Raw genomic sequence first — 23,190 nt, forward strand, 5'->3', positions numbered from 1 at the left:
TATTTTTTATTTTTTTAAGTATCTGCTGCAGTTCAAGATGTCTACAAAAATCCATGGAGGCTCTGTTGTGGAGATGCAAGGAGATGAAATGACCCGGGTCATCTGGGAACTGATTAAAGAAAAGCTGATTTTCCCTTACATAGATCTGGATTTGCACAGGTAACCATTCTTTATGATATATGGCCAGCCTATATGCAATATTAGGCATTGATCTTGTTTCACATACCACTGGAAAGCCTTACAACTCCTCCAGTGCTAGTGCAGAGAGGCTACCTAGCCCTTTCTATACTGATAAATTTTCAAGCTCTTTGCAAGGAGCATGTGGTAAACCTCTGCCTTCCCAGGACCTTTGTTAGGCAGACCTATTTGTTAAGTCTATGACCCCCTGGTTAATTTACCTAAAGGCTAATCTTATTAACTGCTCTGGAAAACGTAGGCTTGTGTCAAAGACACTGTGGAAACCCTCTTTTTGCAGCCTCTCTGGAGTTTCTCACAGTAACTATTGAATGCACAATAGCAGGTTACCTTTTTTCTGTGCTCTGCTCTTGGGGGTGTCTCTCAGAGGTGGTCTGCTCCCCCCCACCCCATCTTCTCTGTCTGCACTCCTCTTCTTGCTTTTCAGGCAGTCCGTGTGGCTTCCTGCAGCCTAGACTATTAGAAATGTGGGGTATTGCAGCCACTCCCTGACTTAGGCCCCATCATCTGTGGACTTTGAGCAGGTTTATGGCCTCATGCCAGTTTTAAGACCTACCCACAGGGCAAAAGGGAGGCTGCAGGGCGCAGACTCTGCTTTGCAGCCCTGTTCCAGGCAGGCCTGAGCCCTGTTTCAGGCAGGTTGCTGGCAGTGTGAATTAACTGTTGCAGTTCCACAAGCCTAGACTGAGCTCCTGCGCTCCCTTCTGGGATAAGAGATACTAGCAGATGGCTTGGCAAAATAGACAATCAATAGCATCTGGTCAAGCAAAAACAAACTCTCCCTTCCCTTTCTAGCCACTGAACTACAATCATTATTACAGAAGTATCCAGCTGCATTGCTCCTAGCTGTGTGGAAAGAGGCTTTCAGTGGTGTTAGCCATCATTAAACCCACAAGTCTGACCTTTTCCCCTGCTTCTGGAGTCATTTGTATGCCACCTACATCTGGCTTTCTGCTTGCTGTTGTTGAGACCCAAACAAACAGGAACCCAGCAGCATAATACACACACACAAAGTCTGGGGAACATTGCTTCTTGGGGAGAGGTGGGAGGAAGGGAAGCGGACCCCTGGCTGAGCCAGCACAATGGCTAGATTCATATACAGCTGGCTGGGCTTCAGGGCTGGCCCACACTAGGCACCCGTTGTTCTCCAAAAGCTGTTGAAACAGTGAGTGCTTCCTCTGACTGGTTGAGGGCAATGTTGGCAGATTCAGTACCACCGCAGAACAGGGTTGTGGGTCCATTGTCAAGACAGTTTTCAGTTTGAAGCTTAGTGTGGCTTTATGTTGCTCAGGATATAAAGGAAGCCAGAACCCTTCACACAAGAAGCTTGAAATAAAAGGTCCTTAATCACTCTGGTGTTGTGCTGCCCTAAACTATCAGTAAGGGAGCTTTCAGCCTGGGCTGAGAAGGCAAGGAGATGCTGATTATGTCCTATGCTGACACAGCACCTCAGCCACAAACTGAAGTTGTCCTGTCTCCATCTTCCCACCAGCAGCAGAAATATCAATATATGAGTCTATGTTCTCTTCCAATGTAACTGCTGCTGGAGTGGAGGAGGAATGACTTCAGCTATGGCAAGGGCTCTGTTTATTTCCTGCTGGATGTGAACCAATGCCCTGGGCAATTCTGACAGTCTTTGCGGGTTTATTACAGCTATGACTTGGGCATGGAAAATCGTGATGCTACAAATGACAAAGTGACTGTGGAAGCTGCTGAAGCCATAAAGAAATACAATGTTGGCATAAAGTGTGCAACCATCACTCCTGATGAGAAAAGAGTGGAAGAGTTCAAGCTGAAGCAGATGTGGAAGTCTCCCAATGGGACAATTAGAAACATCCTAGGTGGCACTGTCTTCAGGGAGGCCATTATCTGCAAGAACATCCCCCGGCTGGTGTCTGGATGGGTGAAACCCATTGTCATTGGCCGCCATGCTTATGGGGACCAAGTGAGTCACTTCAGTGTTTACCTTTTTTTATCTGAACAGTCTTAGCTCTGAAGTGGTATAGAGCTGCAGAGACTGACATCTCGGTGGCGCTGCTTTACTCCTTGCACTCCACCTGGGAATGGTACTTGCCAGCACTTTGTACAACATCTAGCACAGTATGGGAGAGCCTGGTTCGTGCCTCTGTTCCTCGGACAGTGCAGCTGTAGAAATAGTATTCAGGAGCCTGTGTTTGGATTAGATGGGGCTGTACCTAACCACGGGATGTAACTCCCTTTTCTAAGTCATTTTTCCTCACCTCTGTAGAGCCTCCTCCCTGAGTAGTGATGCCTTTTAAAAAGCAAAACAACAAAAGAACCCACCTTCTTTGCTGCCATCATCTTCCAGCTTCTTGGAAGTACTTCCTAGCAGCATATGTGGCCTACGGCAAAAAACAAATGCGAATGATATTTAGATGTCAACAAAGTTGGTTCTTCTCCCTCCCCTGCCAATGAACTTACTTGGGCATCAACATCAGGGTTGGATATAGACAGCACTCCTGAAGGTAAACTGTTGGTATTCACCCTGGGAACATCAGCTGTGGGGCAGAAGCAGGGACATGTCCTTTGCCAGAGTTCTCCCAGCAGAGGCAGTACAAGGCTGTGGGAATTCAGTGTAGTGGTCTCTGGGCTGCTCAAAAGGATAAATATTGGCCATACTGTCCTCCAAGGATAATGATACTCTGTAAAGCAGCCAAACATGATGGAAGGAGAGTCTTCTAACGTGGGGGGCTGGGGGGGAGAGTTCAGCCCTGACACTAGGTCAGAATGTGGCTTAACATTCTTAACTCCATAATACTGAATAATTGAGAAGGTCAAAATCATAAGAGGAGGAAACAAAGGATTAAAAAGGAGGATTGAATCCCTGCCTAAGTAGGTGATTAAAGTTGAGGAATAATATGAGAACATGTAAAGGATATGAACAAGACACTTGTGAATTTCAGAACTGCTCAAGGAACCAATTTCCTGAACTGGAATGAAACTACATGAAAAAGGATGACAGAGTTAATGGAAATGTAACTTTAAACAGTGCTGTTCCAGGACAGTTGGAAAGATGAGACATTATTTAGAAACTTTTTAAAAAACACATGCTTTTGGTATTTTTGGGTTTATTTAGCCCAAAGGAGCAAAAAGTATACTAACTCACAAATTCAGAAATAATTCTTGTTACAGGCTGGTCTTTCAAGTGTCCTATGGTGGCTTTTGTTAGGGTGATGTATGATTTCCTCCTTATTAATGAGATCAGTAGTTGTAATATAGATTTTTGTATTAAAGCCTCTTTATTTGCAGACCAAAYAACATTTGGCTGTACAGACATGAATGTGGGTTGTCTCTTGCAATTCTGCCCTCCTGACATAAAAATCTTCTTCTTTCCTTTAACAGTACAGAGCAACTGATTTTGTGGTACCTGGGCCTGGAAAAGTAGAGATGATATACACTCCAAAAGATGGAGGCAAACCAGTCAACTATTTGGTACATAACTTTGAAAGTATGTATTGCCTTTAAGCTGTGATTGGAAGCAATAGTTTTGATTTAATTCAGCCTTTAAGATATCAGTCAGATCTGTTCCATGGTTCAATGTGACTTTAGGAGGTGGAGTGGGGGAAGGTCTAGGCCTCTCATTTATCTGGGAAGTACTGAAAGTTACTTCAAATCTATTTCATATCTTCCTGGGATCAAAGAAGCATATCTAATACATGATCATGCCAAACATGTCATGTTTCATGTGATAACTGTTTGGTAATGCCACTTCCCCCCACCCCTTCTGATCAAAGGGAAACTTGCAATCTAAACAGTGCTTATCCTGAGGRAAGGGAGGTATATTTGATAACAGATTAGGTATAATTCTCATTTTGGTTCCTGTCTTGCTGGGCTCTAAACACCTGCAGCTTGTACCTTCTTCTTTATTAAATATTCTCCTTTCTGCAACAAAAAGGAAAACTGATCCCTACTGCACAAGACAGAAGGGAGATTTGGTGAGAACGATGCTGAGTGTTTAGATGCTCTGAAACAGATTCAGTCCAAAAGGTGTCAGTGTACCTCCTAGCAATATTGCCTTGTTGGCTGTAGACACTGCTAGATTCAGGAAGGGGAAGGCTGCTCCTGCTGGGCTTTGTGGTTAAAAACAATTGCATAAACCTTGCTATAACCCAAGGTATGTTGCTAGGGGCAGGATTCAGGAAAACATCATACCAGTCACCTGTGTCTCCTATCAGCAGTCAAAGGGTCCATGGTGTGATGCCTGATGGTGACCTATGTGACTGTGTATTGCCTTTTTACTTATCTACAGAGACTTAATACGTAGCGTGCATTTGATTTGGCAAACTGGTACTAAGGCTGACATACGACCCTCAAATGTGAATTTCAAGATTCCTCTGGCATTCTTGCTCAAAGGTAGCAAAATCCCTAATATCTGTTACAGAACCTTTCACCCCGAGGCTACCTGCTTCACTGCCAGTCCTGCCTGGCACAGATTTAAATCTGTTTCCTTTTGATAGCTGACTAATGAGCCTTGTATTGAAGGTGTCTAGTAGCTCCAGCTGCCGSTCTGATTCACTGCTCTGATGTGCTGCTTCAGCCAGCAGAAAGCAAGGAAGGGCAGAGATAATAGATTGCTGCTGTTGCTGGGGGAGGGGAGGGGAGGAGGACGCCCTTTTTCACTGAGATCTTCTGGCACAAGTTATCTACAGTGCACAAGGGAATTCTGTCCTATAGCTATACTAGGACCTTCAACTCTGACACTGAATCAAGAAATTTTGGTTGGCATTAGGATGCCATTGTTGCAACAAGTTTTTAATCTATATGCAAGTAAATATTTGAATAAAGCTTGATAATTGTCATCCAGCTAACTAAAAGCATAACTCTAAAGGATGCAGTCTCAGTATTTAATCAGACCCTGTTCTAAAAAAGACAGGGACACAATATGTATTTTCACTGGTAGCAGCAGGAATTGCATGCCCTGCCAATAATAGTTGTAAATGACCTTGCTGTTTTGGCAAGCAAATAAACCTCCTCTAGCTTCCCCTCCCTCTTGCATGCAGAGCTATGCATTAAGAATTAATTGGCTATAAGGACAGATGGGTATTTGGAAAGTTGTCCTGATCTCCTTTCCTCTCCTCCCTCCCTCCCCTGCAGAGAAGAAAAAGCAAATCTGGGGAGTTCTCAGAGTAAGGATCTAAGCACAGCACAATAAACTGGAGAGGTGGTAGTGAGACACTCAAAGAATAATACATCTGGTTTTTGCTGAAACTAGAAAAACTACTCTGTAAAGAACAGAGCTTTCTCATGAAGGCCCCAGGCTTTACTTCTGTCCACAACCAAGCCTCACACCTGATCTGAATGCTGTTCTTCCCCAAGGCACCTGGGCTGTAAGATTAAGGCACTGCCATTCAGGCTGCTAGTCCACCTCTATCACCAAACAGCTCAGCTTATAGGAGTGCTGATAGTTCCTCAGAGCATTCCTAGGATTTTCCCTTGCATCCAGAGGACTGGTGCTTTCTCCCACAACTTGCTAGAATGAACCYGAACATGCAGACAAAACTGCTGAGTTGTCCAAATACATGCACAGATAAGACATAGGAATGTGTGCAGAGCCTTGTTTATCTGAGCTAGGCAAAGCAGGCTCTGACTGCTGGAGTTGGTTCTGAGGTTCAGTAGAAGCCTGAAAGTCACTTAAGATGGGAGCAAACCCACTTCCAGCTCTGAAACTGCTGCCTGCTGCTTTGATGAGAAAGACTTGCTATTTATTCCACTAGTAGGAACTGCAAGCAGGCTCACTCCTGTCCCAGTTTCACATCTTAGGCCCAAATTAGTTAGAAGCATCACAGAGCTGTTAGCTTACAGTACGAGATGTACCTAGCTATAAAACAATAACACCTCCATATTCACTTACACAGGACTGCTGCAGCCTTGAGCTGATAGCATGAATCCTCAAAAAGTTCACAGCCTTAAAATGAGAAAAACATCAGGACAACTGGGGATAGCATGCTGGCAAGCAGGCTAGAGTTGATGAGATTGGCAAGTCCTTGACCAAAACTAAGTAAACCAAATTGATTTGCATTTCTTCCTCCTCTGCTAACAGGCTGTGGTGGTGTGGCCATGGGAATGTACAATCTTGACCAGTCTATCAAGGATTTTGCCCACAGTTCTTTCCAAATGGCACTGTCTAAAGGCTGGCCTCTCTACATGAGCACCAAGAACACCATCCTAAAGAGATATGATGGCCGCTTTAAAGACATCTTCCAAGAGATCTATGACAGGTAACTAGGATAGTTGTGTACTTCCTACCATAGTGCATCAGCCTAGAGCAGAAACATCCCCTCCAGCCTTGTGAGCTGTTGCGGTTAATTCAGTATTTCCATGCATTTGGCAGCAGTTTGGAAGTGCTGGGCACCTTCCCTGTCAGTCCCCCATGTCCTGCAAGGCACAGCAATTGGTACTTAAAGCTTTGCTAAACCTGCCTGTGGTATTCATCTCTCCTGACAGATTCTGTGTCTGTGAACAGATTTGCTGAGTCTGAAATGGACTTCCAGTACCCTAGTAGAACAAGTGAGGAAAAAAAGAGCAAAGATGATGCAAATTTTTTATAGTTTTTTTACTCTGCTCTACACACTTCACTATGCACAATTACTTGCACAAGTTGTACGGTCCCTGTTTTTATCTGTTTATCAGATGATTATCTATATATCAAGCTGTTCTGGTTTTTGTTTTCCAGAGAATACAAGTCCCAATTTGAGGCCAAAAAGATCTGGTATGAGCACAGGCTCATTGATGACATGGTAGCTCAGGCCTTGAAATCCGAGGGAGGCTTTGTCTGGGCCTGCAAGAACTACGATGGAGATGTGCAATCCGACTCTGTTGCACAAGGTATGCGATGTTTCCTGTGCTACACTGGTGCAGGCTYAGAAGTGGTATCTTGGTGCTTGTGACTTCAGTCTTATGTCATGGCCCAATAGGTGATGTTGGGTTTCAGAACTTGTTTCAAAGCTGCAGTAGTCACAAAGCTATTAAGCAAGCAAAGAACTTCTGGTTTTACTTTAACAAGGAAATCCACTGAATGCTGATCRTTTAGTTACACTACTTTACAAGGTGGCACTTCTAGTAGTATAACCAGAAGTAAGTTTCCTAACAGAAGCTATCCAAACAGTTGGGATTCAGTCACTGAAAGCCTGGGTTAAACTGAACAGGGGTGAGCATACTGCCAGATACTATACAGACCAGCAAGACCTAAAGCTAGCTCTCAGGTCCAAATAGATTAATATGTTTAACTTTACAAGCTTGTCCTTAATCAAGATTCCTGTTTAATCAAGCTACCTGGTGCCAAAACATGTATGGATGAAAAAACTTGCAGGGCAACATGTGGCTTTGTGTAATACACCTCTTCTTGAGTAACGCCAGTAAATTGCCTCCCACAGAACAAGAATGTATGTTGGACAGCTACCCAGAAAAGTTTTCAAAAGGTGCAGATCACTGAACCTGCAGGGTTAAAAGTGACATGAGTGTTCAGTTTTCCTAGCTGACGGTTCCTTTAACTAGAGCAGCTGCTATTGATATAAAGTAGGTTTGTTTCCCCTCTCCCCTGGAAGAGGTTGCAATTAGCAGCACAATGCTGCTTATTTAGGAATCTCCCTTCTCAGACTGCATCTTTCAATAGAAAACTGTCACTATGTACTCTGCAGGCTATGGCTCCCTGGGAATGATGACCAGTGTGCTGATCTGCCCTGACGGCAAGACTGTTGAAGCAGAAGCTGCTCATGGCACAGTCACTCGTCATTACCGCATGCACCAGAAAGGCCAAGAAACTTCCACTAACCCCATTGGTGAGCAGCCTTTCACTGTCCTTAAGTGGTCTCTATGTGTAGAAGAAAATAAGTTCAGAGTAAGAACATACAACTCATTTCTGTAGAGCCTAGCACCACTAAGTGATGAAACTGTTTGTTCATTACATGTTTGTCTTCCATGGAGACACCTGCAGCCTGGAGCAAAAGCGGGCCGGAACAGCTTGAACTTGAGCAATAAGCTAGACTACTTGGCCTCCAAGACATGTTCTTGCTCCTCTGTGAGTGATGGGCTGGATAGCCACACTGTAATTAAGGTTTAGGTTGGTTGGTTGATTTTATTCTGTTTTCCTCTCTAATTCTCCAAAACTCCCAGCCAACCTCCAAACGCTTAAAGCGTAAATGCACTATAACAGGACATGAGGGAAAGAATCCTCTGCAATTGCAAAGGGACCACAACCAGTATAATGCAATACTGGTAAGGGGACTGCAATCTTCTGTTGTGAGGGCAGCTTTCCATGTAAGTAGAGTCCCACTACAGATCATTCTTTCTGATCTAGACAGGAAGTAAGYAAGCTGAACTGGCACAAAGAGGGGATTGCTGGAGGCAGGGGGAAGTTTCCAGGTTTTCCTTTTCTTTAGAACTGCACAAAATGCAAAGGATGCCTAGATGAAGATAGAAGCTTTCTTTATCATATCTGACTTAGTAGCTTTCTTCAGTCTATTTTCTGTTTTATTCATATTTTTTTAAAATTGTTCTACATAACCATTCAGAACAATACCCAGGGAGTCCAAAAAAAAAAAATTATGTTCTCTCTCAGCCTCCATCTTTGCGTGGACAAGAGGGCTAGCTCACAGAGCTAAACTGGACAACAACACTAGCCTCAAAAACTTTGCCACTGCCCTGGAAGAAGTCTGCATTGAGACCATTGAATCTGGCTTCATGACAAAGGATCTTGCTGCCTGTATCAAAGGCCTACCCAAGTAAGTGCATTAAGTAATTGCACCTGTGTTTGGAGGGGCTATTTTACTGTTTCTGAAAAAGATTTGCCAAAAATCATTGTAGTACTGCATATGTAGAGAATTCCTCGRGTTTGGTTACAGAACAGAGCTCTTCCGTACATGGTGCTGTACAAACAGAACATAAGCCCCTCCCTGTGCCAGGTTGCTCTGTCCCTGCTAGAGAACCAAACTTGGGGGGAGAAGGGGGAGGGAGAGAAGGGAGAAGAGAAAACAAAAAAAAATACACTACAGGGAGTTCTTCTGTGACAGGCTGGCTATATCAGCCAGACCCTTTCGTGCCTATTTATTAGGGTGGAAACCTACACTGCAAAACACTACTTGACTACCTCTTCTCCTGAGCCTTTTGGCCAAAAACTTTAGCCTAAAAAGTAGAAAATGACTCTCTAGATTCAGAGGAAAGACTCAAAGCTCTGAGCAGTCTTTCCCCCACTGAAGGGGCATTCAGTAGCTTCACAGSTAATGACAGTCTTATTTTGTTTCTCCCCTCAGTGTCACACGTTCTGACTACCTGAGCACCTTTGAGTTCATGGACAAGCTTGCTGAAAACCTGAAGGGGAAGCTGGCCACTCTGCCCAAACTTTAAGGCACAGGTTCTGAGCTCCACTAACAAAGCGTCTCCTGTTTACGCTCTGGTTAAGTGGYACTGGAACACATTCTGTTGTGTAACATTTCAAATGCTAGAAGAAATTAGTGTGTAAACTTCTCTTTTTAAAATGTTTAAAAGACCCTGTTCTCAAACTTTTGGGGCTGCTGGGCTAGGCCTTACTTTTGCCAAGCAGCTGAATGTGATAAGACTCAAGCTCAAAGCAGGTCTGGATTCCTAATGCCATTCACAGAAGTCCTAAGGTTCTTCTTTGTAACATCTACCATCTGTGTTTCTTTTCTCCCTTATTCTCAGACTGAAAGCCAGTCTGTGACACATCTCTGGTCAAACCAGTGGCGATCTACTGAGCAACAGACCTCAAAAACAAGAACTGTCTTTCTCTCTCCAGTACTGTCTGCTGACTGTGAGCRAGCTCACAAGACTGTGCCAGATCTACTGCAGCTCCTCTCTTACTTAATGTATCTTTTAGTGCCATTCAGAGCATAGTATCCTGGTACTAAGGGATTTCTTAAATCAGGACTGTAGCATTTGAAGAGAATAAGCACTTCGTAAATGCTGGAGACAARTTTTTAGGCTAATGAGCCTAAAAAAGCTATGCTGCAGTGTTTAAATGCAGGCCATGCATTTAACTATACTCCTGTCTGGATGTGAAGCATAGGAACTGTTACCTCTGCCCCCTCTTACACTTCATAAAGGTGCAAAACTGCTTTCTCCAGTTTTATGGGCTATTATTTACCTGTCATATTGTGATATAGCAAGTCAGATTAAGATATCCTGTGAAACACTATTCCATCCATTTTTTAAAGAATACTTCAGTTCAAACTAAAATAAAAGGCAACTAATACTCACTGCCTCTTTCCTTTCTTTGTGTGATTAGGAGATGGGGAGAAATCCTACCTCAGAGAAACTCCAGGACCTTTCAGTAGAGTCCAGTGCATGCTGGGAAAGACTTCAAATGTGCTCTAGATTCCACTCCACACCCCAGTTCTGTCTCTTCCTTCTCAAATCACAGTTTTAAGTTGTTCTGGCCCAGGGCAAATGTCAGCTGTAASGTAGCGGTAAGCAGCAGGCAGTACACAGGTAGTTAGAGGTACTACTTGTACTGAAATTTTACTCTTGAGAGTAAAAGCAGCACTTTAACTAAATGCAGGCAGGCAGCTCTGTGTCTCTGTAGGTGAAGCACTGGACTGGCCCACCACCTCCTYGAGGGTCTCTATCTACAACTGAAGCCACTGAAACCAGAAAGGCCCAACAAAATCCATTACCTGTCAGCCAGCACATGGGGGTCCTTTCTAAAAGGAAGCTTGCACTAGTCTGCCTGAAGCAGAGCTCAAAGTTGTATCTGCTATATGTTGAGCTCCTCTGGGAAAGTGTCCTGAAGCCTAATAATAAAGTCAGCCTACACAAGATCAGGGCAAGACAGCCGAGGGCCACGCCGGCATTCCCAGCCCTATATCCAAGAGGAACAGGACCCTGAAGAATGAGCTTGTAAACAAAGCTGCCCTGTAAGCATATTTAATCTCTACAGGGTGCTGGTTGTTCATAACAAAAAGAAGTTAATCCATTCCCCTGAAAACCTCAATAATTATGACATAAGTGGAGACCAGGAATGGTAAGGCCAAGGTGGTGGGGAAGGATATTGAACTCATGCTGTTCGGCTTTCATGGCTATTCTAGGAAACATGGTATTGCTTGTACTATGCTGGTTGGAGGTGCTAGACGAGAACCCTAGGGCAGCTGACTGGTAGGAGAGCTGCACATGAGCTTAGCAGGGATGAAGGCGTTGTAACTGAAAGCTGACTTGAAAAACTCACCTCACACTTTTTCTCAAGTGCAACCAYTGGCACTGTTGTAAAACAGAGGCATCCAGGTACTTGCACGCATCTTCCCCCACCCATCATCTGTTATACCTTGTTGCCAGGATCATTCAGAAATAACAGAGCTAACAAAATAGAGTTCCTGTTCAAGGCTAGTAAGATGGAAATGCAATCTTAGATAAGATCAGCTAATATTAATATTTCTCTAGGGATGAGCGCATGTTTGAAACAGCTCTACAATTGCTAGCAGCTGCCACTGCACCTACAACATGGAGGAGCAGTTTACAGTCTGGTATTCTGTTACTAACGCATGCTTGTAAGAAGGGTGCAGCCTGGAAAAGTCACATCATTGCTGAATACATGTTGAAGTAATGGAAACATCTGTCTCTTAAGAACACCTTGAAATCTAACCATTTCCCTTCCTGGCTTCTGACATTATTTGTTCAAACTACCATGTCACAAGCAGCCACATCATAATACAGCAGCACCTCTAGGTAATTCCCCTGTTATTTACTAGCTCCTACTTACGCTTTAGAGTTACAGAGTACAAGAGAAACTTTAGCACTTTTCAGGAAAATAAATAATCGAAAAAGTAAAACATTTCCCTTTTAATTCTTTGACAGTACAGCTTAAGTGGAAGCAATGAAGTAGTATTTACCTGACTCTGCAGATGACACTATTTCCCCTCTGTACTAACACCCAGTTTCCAGATTCTGAAGGACTCCACAGAGTATAGAAGATCCCAGTCCATCCACATGGACTCATCAGCACGGCTGTAGTATTCACAGGATGCAGCAGCACTGTTGTTTCTGCCTGGGGAGAGAAAGAAGTCAGTGTGGGCAACAGAGCCTCCCTCCCTACTCTGCCACAGGGAAAGGGAGGGGGGTTATTTTTCCTGCTTCCATGGAGACATATTCCTTTCTCCTTTACTAATATAATCACTTCTCTCCCCAGTGCTCCCTTAAACTTTTAACATCAATAACCTTGAACATTAGGCAGCAGTGGACCCAATCAAAGCAAGTTCGGGAGGTCAGTGTGTACTTGGTCTACAACACAGAGCACAGGGCTTTCCTGAAACACAGTTGTCTCCCCTTTACAGTGTAACAGCTGCTTGAGCAGCGCCCCACAGCGCTCCCACCAGCAGCAATAGCCCCTTGCACCAGTACTTCCATCAGCAGACCTCAGCAAAAGCCCTCCTTGTTCAAAAATAGTCTACCTTACCTTTAGCACTTACACAGACAGATGTGCATATCTCTGTCCTGGGGACTGCCGTGCTCCARACTGGTGGGAGGAATGTCTAACTCCACAGCTACGCAAATTCTCACCGATAGCAAATACAGTGGAATAGGATATATCAATAATGTAACATGGGTCTCTTCAAGATCAGCACAGAGCTTGGGCTTCTAGGGCTGTCCAAAGCTTCAGCATTCAATCATAAACACAATTCTCTCCAGTGTCAGCTCTACCTGTAAAAAAAAAGCTTTCTTCCACAGGAGGTAACACTAGGTGGTTTGCCAGCCTGACTCTTGTGCTTGCTGTCAAAGCCTGAGCTGCTGCACCCTTCTAAACCCAAGCCAACAGCCTTGTGGGCATCTGCAGTGCCTGATCAGCCCTCCAGGGCTTGGTCTCCCCATGCTCCAGGGGAGACCAGCTGCCTGTGGTGCCATATGCAGTCATGCACACAGCCCTTACAGACAAGTGCTCCAGCATTTAGAAGAGGAGAAAAACAAAAGTCACAAAGCTTTTATACTGTCCACATGAGACTTTATTTATACTTTAAAATTAAATAAAAAATAAGCTATGCAAAGCGTGACAGAAATTCTTGCAAAGATACACAAGCTAGGAGCTCAGAGTTTGCCTGTTCAACCCACTGTTTCGCTTCTGGTTCCTTGTTTCCTCCCACAGTAATTAGCTTGCTTGCCTTGGCACTTGGACTCATTCAGGAAGCCATTCTTGTTCCTCTTTCATCTTCTTGGTCTTTGCCTTAGCTTTGGGCGTTTTCTTCTTTTTGGTTTTGTAGACAGGGGAGTGGAGAAACTCTGTGTTTGTAAATGGGTCGCCTCGCCTCAGTTTGCTGCAGAACCAAAATGCAACTGTCATTGTTTGTGACATAGATGGAACTGTCAAGGAATTTCTTGACTACGTATAAGATTGCAGTCTGCCCAATTAGTTTATTTCTATTTTTACTGAAATGCTTCAACCAGTAGGTGCCCAAGTGGTACAGATTATTCCACCTCCAGTACAGGGGCAGCTCTGACCCAGTATAACCATTCCTCACATAAAAGTCAAGCTACAACACTTTTCAGGGGAGGAAAAAAATATATATATATATATATATATATATATGTTTTACTCAGTAGTATAATAATAAAAGGCATCCTTTTAGGAGGCAAATATTCCTATACAGTGGCCACTGAAAGTACTCAATCCATAGTTTCTTTGGGAGAAGACACAGCTACTTTTTGGGTATTGATATCTGCCAGAAAAAGGCAATACAGAACCAAACTGATCATGGAGAAAACCCTCAACCCTCCCCAAACCATAGTGTTTCCTTCACAGGTATCCAATTAAAATGGAACTACTCAATCGTTGTATAAATATATAGAACTCTGGATATCAGAAACTAACACCAAGTAAAAGCAGGGCTTTCCCTAAGCTCTTCTTATTTATCTTTTATTTTATCGTCATGCTAGCCCCTTTTTATCACGGGAGTAGCACACAGGCAGCCTGCTCAGAGGTATGTTTGTTTCAGAAAGAGATATCAAATCTTTAGTAATATGTTACCAGGAGCCTGTGCAGCCATCTGTGCTAACRCAGACTTTTGACTTAACTGACTCTCAATTCCACTGCAGTTTAAAGAAACATGAAGAGGGGCTGAAAGACACATGAAGTGACATAAGATCCAGCCCTGAAGAGGCACCTGTATAGATAAACTACTACACCATTTGGAGAGTAAAGAAGGACAAGAGAGGACAGCCTGGCAGTGGACAAGGATTGATGGGGCACGTCATGCAAGTGAGGCAGTTTGGCTCTCAAAAAAAGCCACCTTCAACACATTCCCAACTGATGAGAAGGGAGTGCCCTGGCAGGTGTGCATATGTGTGCTTGCACAGGAGAGAAAGAGAAGGAGGAGGTACAGCATGGGAAGAGGCATGGAAAGGGATAGTTTAAATACCAACCTGTTGAGTTTTGGCTCTGCATAGCAGGTAGGGTCCCGTTTCCTCCTGGATAGACGCCCTGAAGCTCCTTCCAAACTGGGGGAAGACAGTGTCTTGGCATTGGTCAAGTCTTGCAGTGGCCTAATTTCTGCAAAGACAGATGTTCATACGTGAACTGATCAGTGTTTCCAAATCATTTGTAGGCATCTTAAGAAATATAGCTGCCAAGTAGAGAAGAGGAGGACTGCATTACCAGGTTTCTCTGAACACTGCAGAGCAAGGCACAATCCTGAATATAACACCTCTAACCTCAAGAGCCTGTTTTGTCCAAAAATCTCAGACCTGTTCCTCAAAAGTCAGCTCATGATTCAAGTAAGTTCAAGGCACCCAAACAACCTAGAAGATTTCCAGCAAGATGCCTGCACCTGCCAGTGTTTGCTACAGCTTTCAAAGAAGTCAGCCACGAAGGGAAAGGCAGGAGAACAGACTCCCTGCCCTCCTGCAAGGTACATAGCTACAGCAAGCCTGTTTGTTTTCTTTTTTCTTCTCTCCCCTTCCTTGCAGCTGTTCACAAACAAAACACCCCACTACAACACAGGCAAAACAACTTTCTCTCTTCAGAGTATCAAATAAGAGCAAGCTTCCAAAAAGACTCAGCTTAGCTACTGTACTAAATCAGGGGATACATCCTCCAAAGCCTTTGGGGTAGGAAGTGAAGGGGGGAAAGAGGGAGAATTTAGGTAGCTCCTGACAATTTTGCACTGAAGATAGCAGCTGCCACATAAAGGTATGGTCTGAATTTTCACAGCATTAACTATCCAGGACTAAAAGCTTGCCATCTTCTTCATACCCTCTGCCATAGCAACAGACTCGAGCAGGCACAGGTCAGCATCAGGCTGCATCATTTGACTACTTGATTAGATAGATTTTTCTAAGTAGACAAACATGCCCTGTAGATAGCAGGAGCGGGAAAACAGACACTTGGCACGTGATCTCAGCCTTTTCCCCAATATCCATACCTGAAAAAGCAACCAGATGTTTAGCATGCAATAATGCAGATAAACACCAAGCAAATGCAGCCACAAAAATGCCTGGCCAGCAATTAGTTTACAGCCCACTAAGTGGAAAGTCTGGGCTTAGACTTCAGATATCTAGTGACTGTCTTAAGAATACTAAAGAGGCATAAATGGTGTGTCARACAGTGACCTTTAGCTTTAAGAAATGAGCGCAGGGGAGAATACACATTAGCATTCATTGCATGGGTTTTTGTACATACTCTCCAAATATGGGTCCCCTCCCCAGTCCACTACTTACCATGTTCCTGCAAAGATGAACTCTGGGAATGTTCTTTAGAACTTGACTCAACCTGGTTTCTTCCCTCAGGGATTTCCTCTGCATTCCTTTCTTTAAATGACAGAGCACACTCTGGCCAAACAGAAGATTTCTTTGGGATTTTGTTGCCCTCGGTATCTAGGCTCTTGGAGACAGGTAGATCTGTAAGTCTGGAGCCGAGAGGCAGAGCTGCAGAACAGGTCACAGTGGAAGATTCAAGACTGTCTGAAATGCTCATAAGATTATTTGTAAGCGAGATTTCAGCTATCTGTTCCTCAAGGGAGGCATCTGGCTCAGACGGGAGATCTGTAATGCAGGAGAACTTCCTCATCAGGACACTTTGCTTAGGCACAAGTTCTGAACTTCCAGGAAGCAGCCTGGCCCCATCGCTCTCTCTGGCTAGGGGATCAGTCTCTGAAGGACTACAGGTGCTCCTCTTTTTCTGAGTCTTTGGTATGAGACAGACATCTTCTTTTAAGGCATTCATATTGTTGTGAAAGTCAGCCTGTCCCTTTTCTTGAAGGTTCCCTGTCCACTTTTTATTGCTCTGAGCAGTCACCATCCTTTGAACTCTGGGGATTTTGCTAGCTTTGCTCCCAGGAACACTCCTGGAAGGTACAATTTCATCCCCTTCAAAATCTGTCTTGATACAACCCAAGTTTCCTGGGAGGTCCAAAGGACAGACAATATACGTTTTTCTGCTACGTTTAGGATTATCTGGTAAATCCTTTGCATTCTCCTTACGTACTCCTTGAACACCTATACATGGCACAGAAACCTCAACTTCATTTCTCTGATCGTTACCATTGCTTTCCCTGACAGTCTTCCTCCTGCTTGTCTGGCCTCTTTTGGGCTGGTCTTCAGCTTTAGCCTCCAACGTTTTCACGCTGTTCAGCACATTCTTCTCAGTGTCATTTGTTTGCATAATTACTCTAGTTCTCCTGTTGGTTTTCCGTCTGACGCTCTTTGTGCTCACGCTTGATGAGTCCTGCTGCAAAGCACACGTACCTGAGGCCTCTCTCCTCAAGGAAAGCGAACACTGTAGACTGTAAACATCTGAGGGAACTTCATGACTTGAGAAGGYATGAACTGGGCTTTTCAACAGGCTCTCTGCATTTTGGATCTCAAAGACAGCTTCCTTCTTAACTTGTTGCGGTAAGTCACCACTTTCAGGATTATGCAGCTGTGCTGGATTCACCACATATGTTCTCCTGAGGTCTCGGACTTCATCAGGAGAATAGAAATGCAGGCATGCACCACAGCCTCCATTCTTCCCTTCCAAAGCCCCCACATGAGCTTCCTGCCTCATCTCAGGAGCTTCAGGCCCACTAGAATTTGTCAGAACTTCTGGCTGAAGTAGCTTATTCACACTTTCAGTGCTCTCTTCACCCTGAGGTGCATCAGAACCACCTTTTGCACTTTTAATTGAATTCTTTTTCTTTTTTCTTGTACTAGCCTTTTTAACAGCTGTTTTCTCACTGGTTTTGCAGTTACCTTTGCTTTTAACTTTTACTGGAACAAGCTCAGGGACTTGGCTACAATTAGGATCAATTTCAGCATCACACATAGTTTCTTGAGTCTGTGGCTGATCACAGACAACTTCTTTACCCAAAGATTTTATATCAGAATCAACAGCAGTTTGAGCAGGTGAAGCCAGGGAGCTAAGTGACTGCAGCTGTAGCTGTGTGTTACTTTTGTTGGAGTTGCTACTGTCCTTTGTGATACTCCACTGGGACACTTGAGTTGAACCAACATGTGATAAGAAATCCACAGCAGAAGATGGAGTGCTTGTTGCAAACAGGGTAGAACGCTTTCTCCGCTGAGTAACATGCCCTTGTGAGAGACGATCACAGAAACGTTTCGCCATCTCATCATCCTCATATGGAAGAGGATGACTTTCCCAGATAAGCACTGGCAAACTGCTGGGATTTTGTCGAGTGGCATGCAAGGACTCTGTGGGGGAAAAAAAACTCATTCCTAAGTCAACTTTCTCAGTTTCACTAAAACCTACAACCACTGTCATGAATCCCAAGGCTAGAAAAAGCATTATGTTCTTTCTCTRTGCAGGGACTCCCCACAGTCACTGTGTTGCAGAACCGCTCAGCCGGCTGCCTTCAGAACAGAAAAGGAGCCCAAAGCAACATTAGGCCTTTACCAGCCCTAGTATTTGGGAATACTCAAAGATTTAACAAGAGATTTACTATCTGCATGGCAAACCAAACCACAAGTCAACAAGTCTGAAGGCCTGTATATACACACCAACAGAAAGGACAGCAGGCCTTACCCAAAGAGTTTTACTTGCAAGACTTCCAACTCCACCCCCAGAAAAGCTTCATCACCATTCCATTTTCAGGGTACATAGAGGCTTTCTCTAACAACGCCCAAACCTCAGCAAACCTATGTTTCTCCACTAACATGTTAAGGTAAGATGAAGGGCCACATCATCTTATCACTTGATTCTACTGAAGGCATGATAAAGCCCTCCTGCAGCCAGGTAGCCACTTAACAGTTTAGTTGGACAAGACACACTGCTTGGTTTAAATTGTCTTTTGTCCTCTTCCCTCCCATCATGTAAGGATTTATTATCAGCAGAGAATTAGAAAAGTATTGGTATGCATATCTCACCTTAGAAGGAAGAGAAGAGGCTATTACTGCAGCAGAGAATTAATCTATTCTGCCCAAACACTGCCCTTGTAGTGTCTTGCTCCCTGCTGTCACCCACTGGCTATAATTAAACTCAACAAGGGAAAAAATACAGCTGCTAGAATGACAGTRCTCCTTCAGGGCACCAAGGTTTTGCATAGAGATTGCTGACCAGGATCAGAATAGCTCAGTAGATACAGAAGAATATATATTTGCTCACGCACACAAGAACAAGAACGAAGAGCATGCACCCAAGCAGATTCTCAGGGGATAGCATACTCGGGCATTTCTGGAAAGCTTATGTAAACTCACTGCCTGCTACCCAGGAAATATGATGAGTGATACGGAGATATTGCAAATTATTACAAATATGCCCCCAAAATCCTGCTCTTCTGGAATAACTTTGCATGTCTTGAGYTCAGAAATGAACCAAGACAGGGCAAGTTATTCCAGAACAGCAGCAGAAGATACAAACTTACCTCCAAAGCCATGACAGTCAACAAGAGCCTCTTCCGTTTCCAGTGCTTCACCAGGCTTCTTCATATTTTCTGCCTGTGGGGACTGAGACTTTTCAGCCAGGTGTTGTGACAAAGTATCTTTGGAGACAACAGGCACAATTTCCTGGGACTTATCAGGAACTGGTCTCTGGAGATCTACTGGGGATGTTTGTACTGCTGTAGAGCTACCATCTTGCCTTCCCCCATCACATAGCTTGGAAACAGGTGCTTTCAACAGCATCACTGCAGGCCTGGTGAAAGAGAACAGCAGCCATGGCGCATGCTCCGTAACTGCGACAGGCTCCAGACTCCAGTAGGACAGCGCCAGCTTTCACTCCTATCCAAAAACTACTGAAATGAATTTCTGAGGCTTCAGGTGCTTAAGTGAAGAACGTACACTGCCAGAGCAGGACTRATTTCCCATTTTGGGCAAGTACATCTCAAAGAAAGCACACCCCTGCAGACACAGAAGTGGGAGAAAAAACACACTGAAGCAACGAGTAAGGCCTTTCAGCATACAGGCTGCAACTGCAGTTGTTTTTGTGAAAGAACAACCATGCTGCTTAGAGGTATGTTTGTGRGCAGCTCCCACTGGGAACCAAAAGGGTTCCCATGCGTTCAAAGAGGAGACTGCACAGAGGAGAAACAGAAACTTCAACACCTAAGAGGTCCTACTCTAGACCTTCTTCCCAAAACAAACTTACATCATACAAGCAGATGACTACTAAGCATTTATATGTAACAAACACAAGCAGCTAACTATGGCACCTAATCTCTTCAAAATTCTCCAGTGAACGGAGTATGAAGAGGCACTGGCTTGGCCACTTCTTCCAGCAATATCAGCTGGTATCAGACACATTACTTTCTTCTGCAAACCTAGCTACTCTTGCATCATTAGATAACCACAGCAAGAATACACATACAGGCTCTTTTACGAAGAAAAAGTGCATGAAAAGAAAGGTACAACTTCTAAGCACACAGATGCAGATAGTTTTACTGACCACATGCATTTAAGCTATACAAACAGACTTAAGTGCTCTGCCAGAAAAGCATCACAGGACTTTCTGCCATTACTGGATATGGGGTGTAACTGTTTACAGTAGCACATACACAGTAATAAGTTTAAAGGACAGGCCCTTTCCTCCAAAGGATCTACCACCTGGGTTAGGCAACAAGGAACACAGAAAAGAAATCTTGCAATGCTCACTAGCTGCAAAGAAAGAACTACCTACAAGCAATATGCTTTCAAACAAAAGCAYGAGAAGAGAGAGTTTATTATGCACAAACTAGGCAGTAGGGCAAGTGAGACAAAGAATGGCAGCAGAAAGACACAAGGTAAAGGAAAATTTGGAGCAATGGCATTTTAGAAAGCATCCCATGGGAAGCAGAAAACTAGGCACAAGTGTAAAATACAAGAGAAAGTTTTGCATGTAGAAATCAGGATGAGCTTGGTAATGTCTGACACTTTCAGGCCTACCTCACAAGCTGACCTTCTGTGGAATCATCAGCCCAGCTATCTTCTGTTATGCTGTTCTTCTGGCCACTAGACAGGGATGCAGAACTTGTACAAAACTGGGAAGCAGACCAACAGAAGGGTGGTTTAAAGCTCTTGTAATCCCCTGGGCACGTATCTCCTGCCCAAGCATGCAGACAGCTGGGGCTCCCTTTCAGTTTTAGTAGAGAYGTGAGACCCCAAACCCCTGGAAAGCATGTCCAGTACCAACAGCGACCCTCTCCCATTTCCAACAGCACAACCAGACACCCCACTCTCCCACTCAGAAAGGTTCAACAGAACTGCATCGGCAATGTCCCTTGGTGAAGGATGCTTATCAGCCTCTCCAGAGCATGTCAGCCATATTGGTCAAGGACTACACCAGCAACAAACTTCAGAGGGATTTTGCTGCCTTATGCAAGCCATTTACAGCACAAATTATGCAATAAGCTGCAGCACAATCAGAATATATCTCTGTGGTCTTGAGCATAAAGTTAATCTAGTTTAGACAATCCAAGAACAGGAAAAGCTAAGCCAGTTTAGACAATCTGAGACCAAGAATATTTCCCCCATCTTCCCACCTCAGAAACAGGGCATATAGAAAGCATCCAGTCCCTAACCAGAGTTGCCATGGCAACTAATACACACACACACACACACACACACACACACACCCCCCCTCAGGAACCTCCTGGTCAACACAGCCAGTGACCCAGAGGAAGGCAGTTAATAACTGTAGCCTTTCCTGTAAAGGATGCTACCCAAGACCGAACTCTGGAAATCATCAATATCAAGCTAAAAATGCATCCAGGGTGCTTCGAGCAAGCAAAGGAGCAAAGCAGAACACCAAACACTTGAGTAAGCAGGTAACACAAAACAAGACACGGACAGATACAGCCTCCTTCCCAGCACAAGCAGTGGCGTGCTCACAGACCCTACGGCTTACCTCCGAGAGCCGGGCTGTCTTAATCACTGCCATAAGCTTTTCCATTTCTTTCAAGGTGTTATTCTGTGTTGAGATAATAGAGAGAGAAACCACAGAGATGTCAAATCAAAATGTCTCTTCCAACAAGGACGCTTTAGCCAGAGCAAGAAGCAGTCCTTCTGGAGGGAAGGGATCAAGTTCTCGTAGGTCGGGGCTTGTGAGAAGGCGCAAGCCAGCGCCCGGCGGCGTGCTTTGGACGCGGACGGCCCGGAGGAGCGGCTGCAGCTCACCCCCTCTTCCCGAGGTCGCAGCGCGGTGCCGCCCGCCCTCCCCGCGCCGTTCCCGTACCAGGAGGCAGAGCTTGTGGCGCAGGGCAGCGTTGTGGAAGTGGCACTGCTCCACCTCCTTCTGCAGGGCCGTCTTCTCCTGCGTGAGCCGCTGCGCGTTCGCCTTCTCCGCGTTCAGGGCCAGCGCCAGCGCCTTGTTGTTGCGCTTCAGGGAGACTTTAATAGTGGAGGAGTTGTCTGTAAGCGAGAGAGAAGGACCCGCAGCGTCAGCACCCCTGGAGCCATCCGCGTCCACCCCCCGCGCCCCCCAGCGCACACGCCTGAGGCCGCGGCCTCGAGCTGCTCCCGGCTCGCCGCAAGGCAAAGCCGCGCTCACTGATGATTTTCGTCTTGATCTTGGAGGCCAGCGAGGCGCTCAGCTTGGCGCTCCGCAGCGCGCCGTTCTTCTTCTCCCGCATCCGCTCCCGCGCGCCGCTCAGGCCGAAGAAGGACGTTTCCAAGCCCTCCTGGGAGGCCATGCCCGCCGCAGCAGCAGCGCCTCGCCCGCTCCGCCCGGCGAGGGCCGCGCTCCTCGCCCCAGCGGCGCCCGCCGGATTTTTGAATAAAAACATGGCGGCGCGGCCCCGCCCCGCCCCGCCGCCATGTCGCGCCGCCGGGGTGGGGGAGCGGCGCCGCGCCGCCATGCCGCGCCGGGAGCGGGGGCGGGAAGGGGGCCGCGCCGCCGGGCGGGCCGCCCCTCGGAGGGCGGAAAGGGGCTCGCGGAAGAGCAGGTCACCGCGGAGACGCGGAGGGGCTTGGCCAGCGGCGACAGCACTCCTGCCCGCCGGCCCGGCCCGCCCCGGCAGCCCCTCAGAAGGGCCCTGAACCCTACTCCTGATCTGTATGGCACTTAATGCGCTAGCCCATGAACACTAAGTGATCTTAACAAACAAACAAACAAACAAACAAACAAAAACCTGCGACTTGCTCTGGATAAGGGCTTCCCCACCCGCCTTATTTCTTGCTCCGGGAATCCCAGACCACCACTGCAGCTGCTGTGCTGGCGACCACAGGCTTAAGCACACTTCTGTAATACATGTGCTGCCTCCAGCCATGACAAACTCGACAGGCCTAAACTTTTACCACCAACTTTATTAAATCACTGAGAAGGCTTAGTATTTGCTCAGGCGCATCAGCACCACGCAGTCAAACGTAAGTCTACACAYGTGCCGCTCGTGCACCGGCAATGCTGGCCTGAAGCCTGCGTCTCTCCCTGCTCTCTCATTAATCKCATTGTTAATAAACACAGAAGGTGCCATGAGAGGAAAAATGAGGCATTAGCTTGCAGAGCGTGGAGTTACTGTGGTCTTTCACAGGGTTTTCTTGCTTTGCATTCAGCTGAATGTAGGGTAGCTACTGGGTGAACAGAGCACAAGGTCGCATGTCTCAGTCCAACAGATGGTCTCACTCAAATCCTGAACA

General features: G+C 45.4%; 2 protein-coding genes across 2 annotated transcripts; one reads left to right on the forward strand and one right to left on the reverse strand.

Moving 5' to 3' along the window:
* Positions 1-10,427, forward strand: IDH1 (isocitrate dehydrogenase (NADP(+)) 1). Its single transcript, XM_085299346.1, has 8 exons — positions 1-159; positions 1,849-2,140; positions 3,559-3,664; positions 6,257-6,434; positions 6,890-7,041; positions 7,854-7,994; positions 8,774-8,936; positions 9,465-10,427. The coding sequence occupies exons 1-8, from the start codon at positions 38-40 to the stop codon at positions 9,556-9,558; spliced, it is 1,248 nt and encodes a 415-aa protein (XP_085155472.1). The 5' UTR covers positions 1-37; the 3' UTR covers positions 9,559-10,427.
* Positions 10,428-13,256: 2,829 nt separating this feature from the next.
* On the reverse strand, positions 13,257-22,364 carry LOC146598923 (uncharacterized). The gene is made up of 8 exons (XM_085299345.1): positions 22,106-22,364; positions 21,791-21,966; positions 21,464-21,526; positions 20,503-20,597; positions 19,008-19,276; positions 15,868-17,838; positions 14,575-14,701; positions 13,257-13,469 (listed from the first exon to the last, which is right to left on the reverse strand). Exons 1-8 carry the CDS (start codon positions 22,338-22,340, stop codon positions 13,331-13,333), a joined length of 3,075 nt encoding a protein of 1,024 aa, XP_085155471.1. The 5' UTR covers positions 22,341-22,364; the 3' UTR covers positions 13,257-13,330.
* Between the last annotated feature and the right edge of the window lie 826 nt (positions 22,365-23,190).

Source organism: Rhea americana, unplaced genomic scaffold (genome assembly GCF_003343005.1).
Source record: "Rhea americana isolate MKP2758 unplaced genomic scaffold, rheAme1 scaffold_15, whole genome shotgun sequence".
In the NCBI taxonomy this organism is placed as follows: Eukaryota; Metazoa; Chordata; class Aves; order Rheiformes; family Rheidae; genus Rhea; species Rhea americana.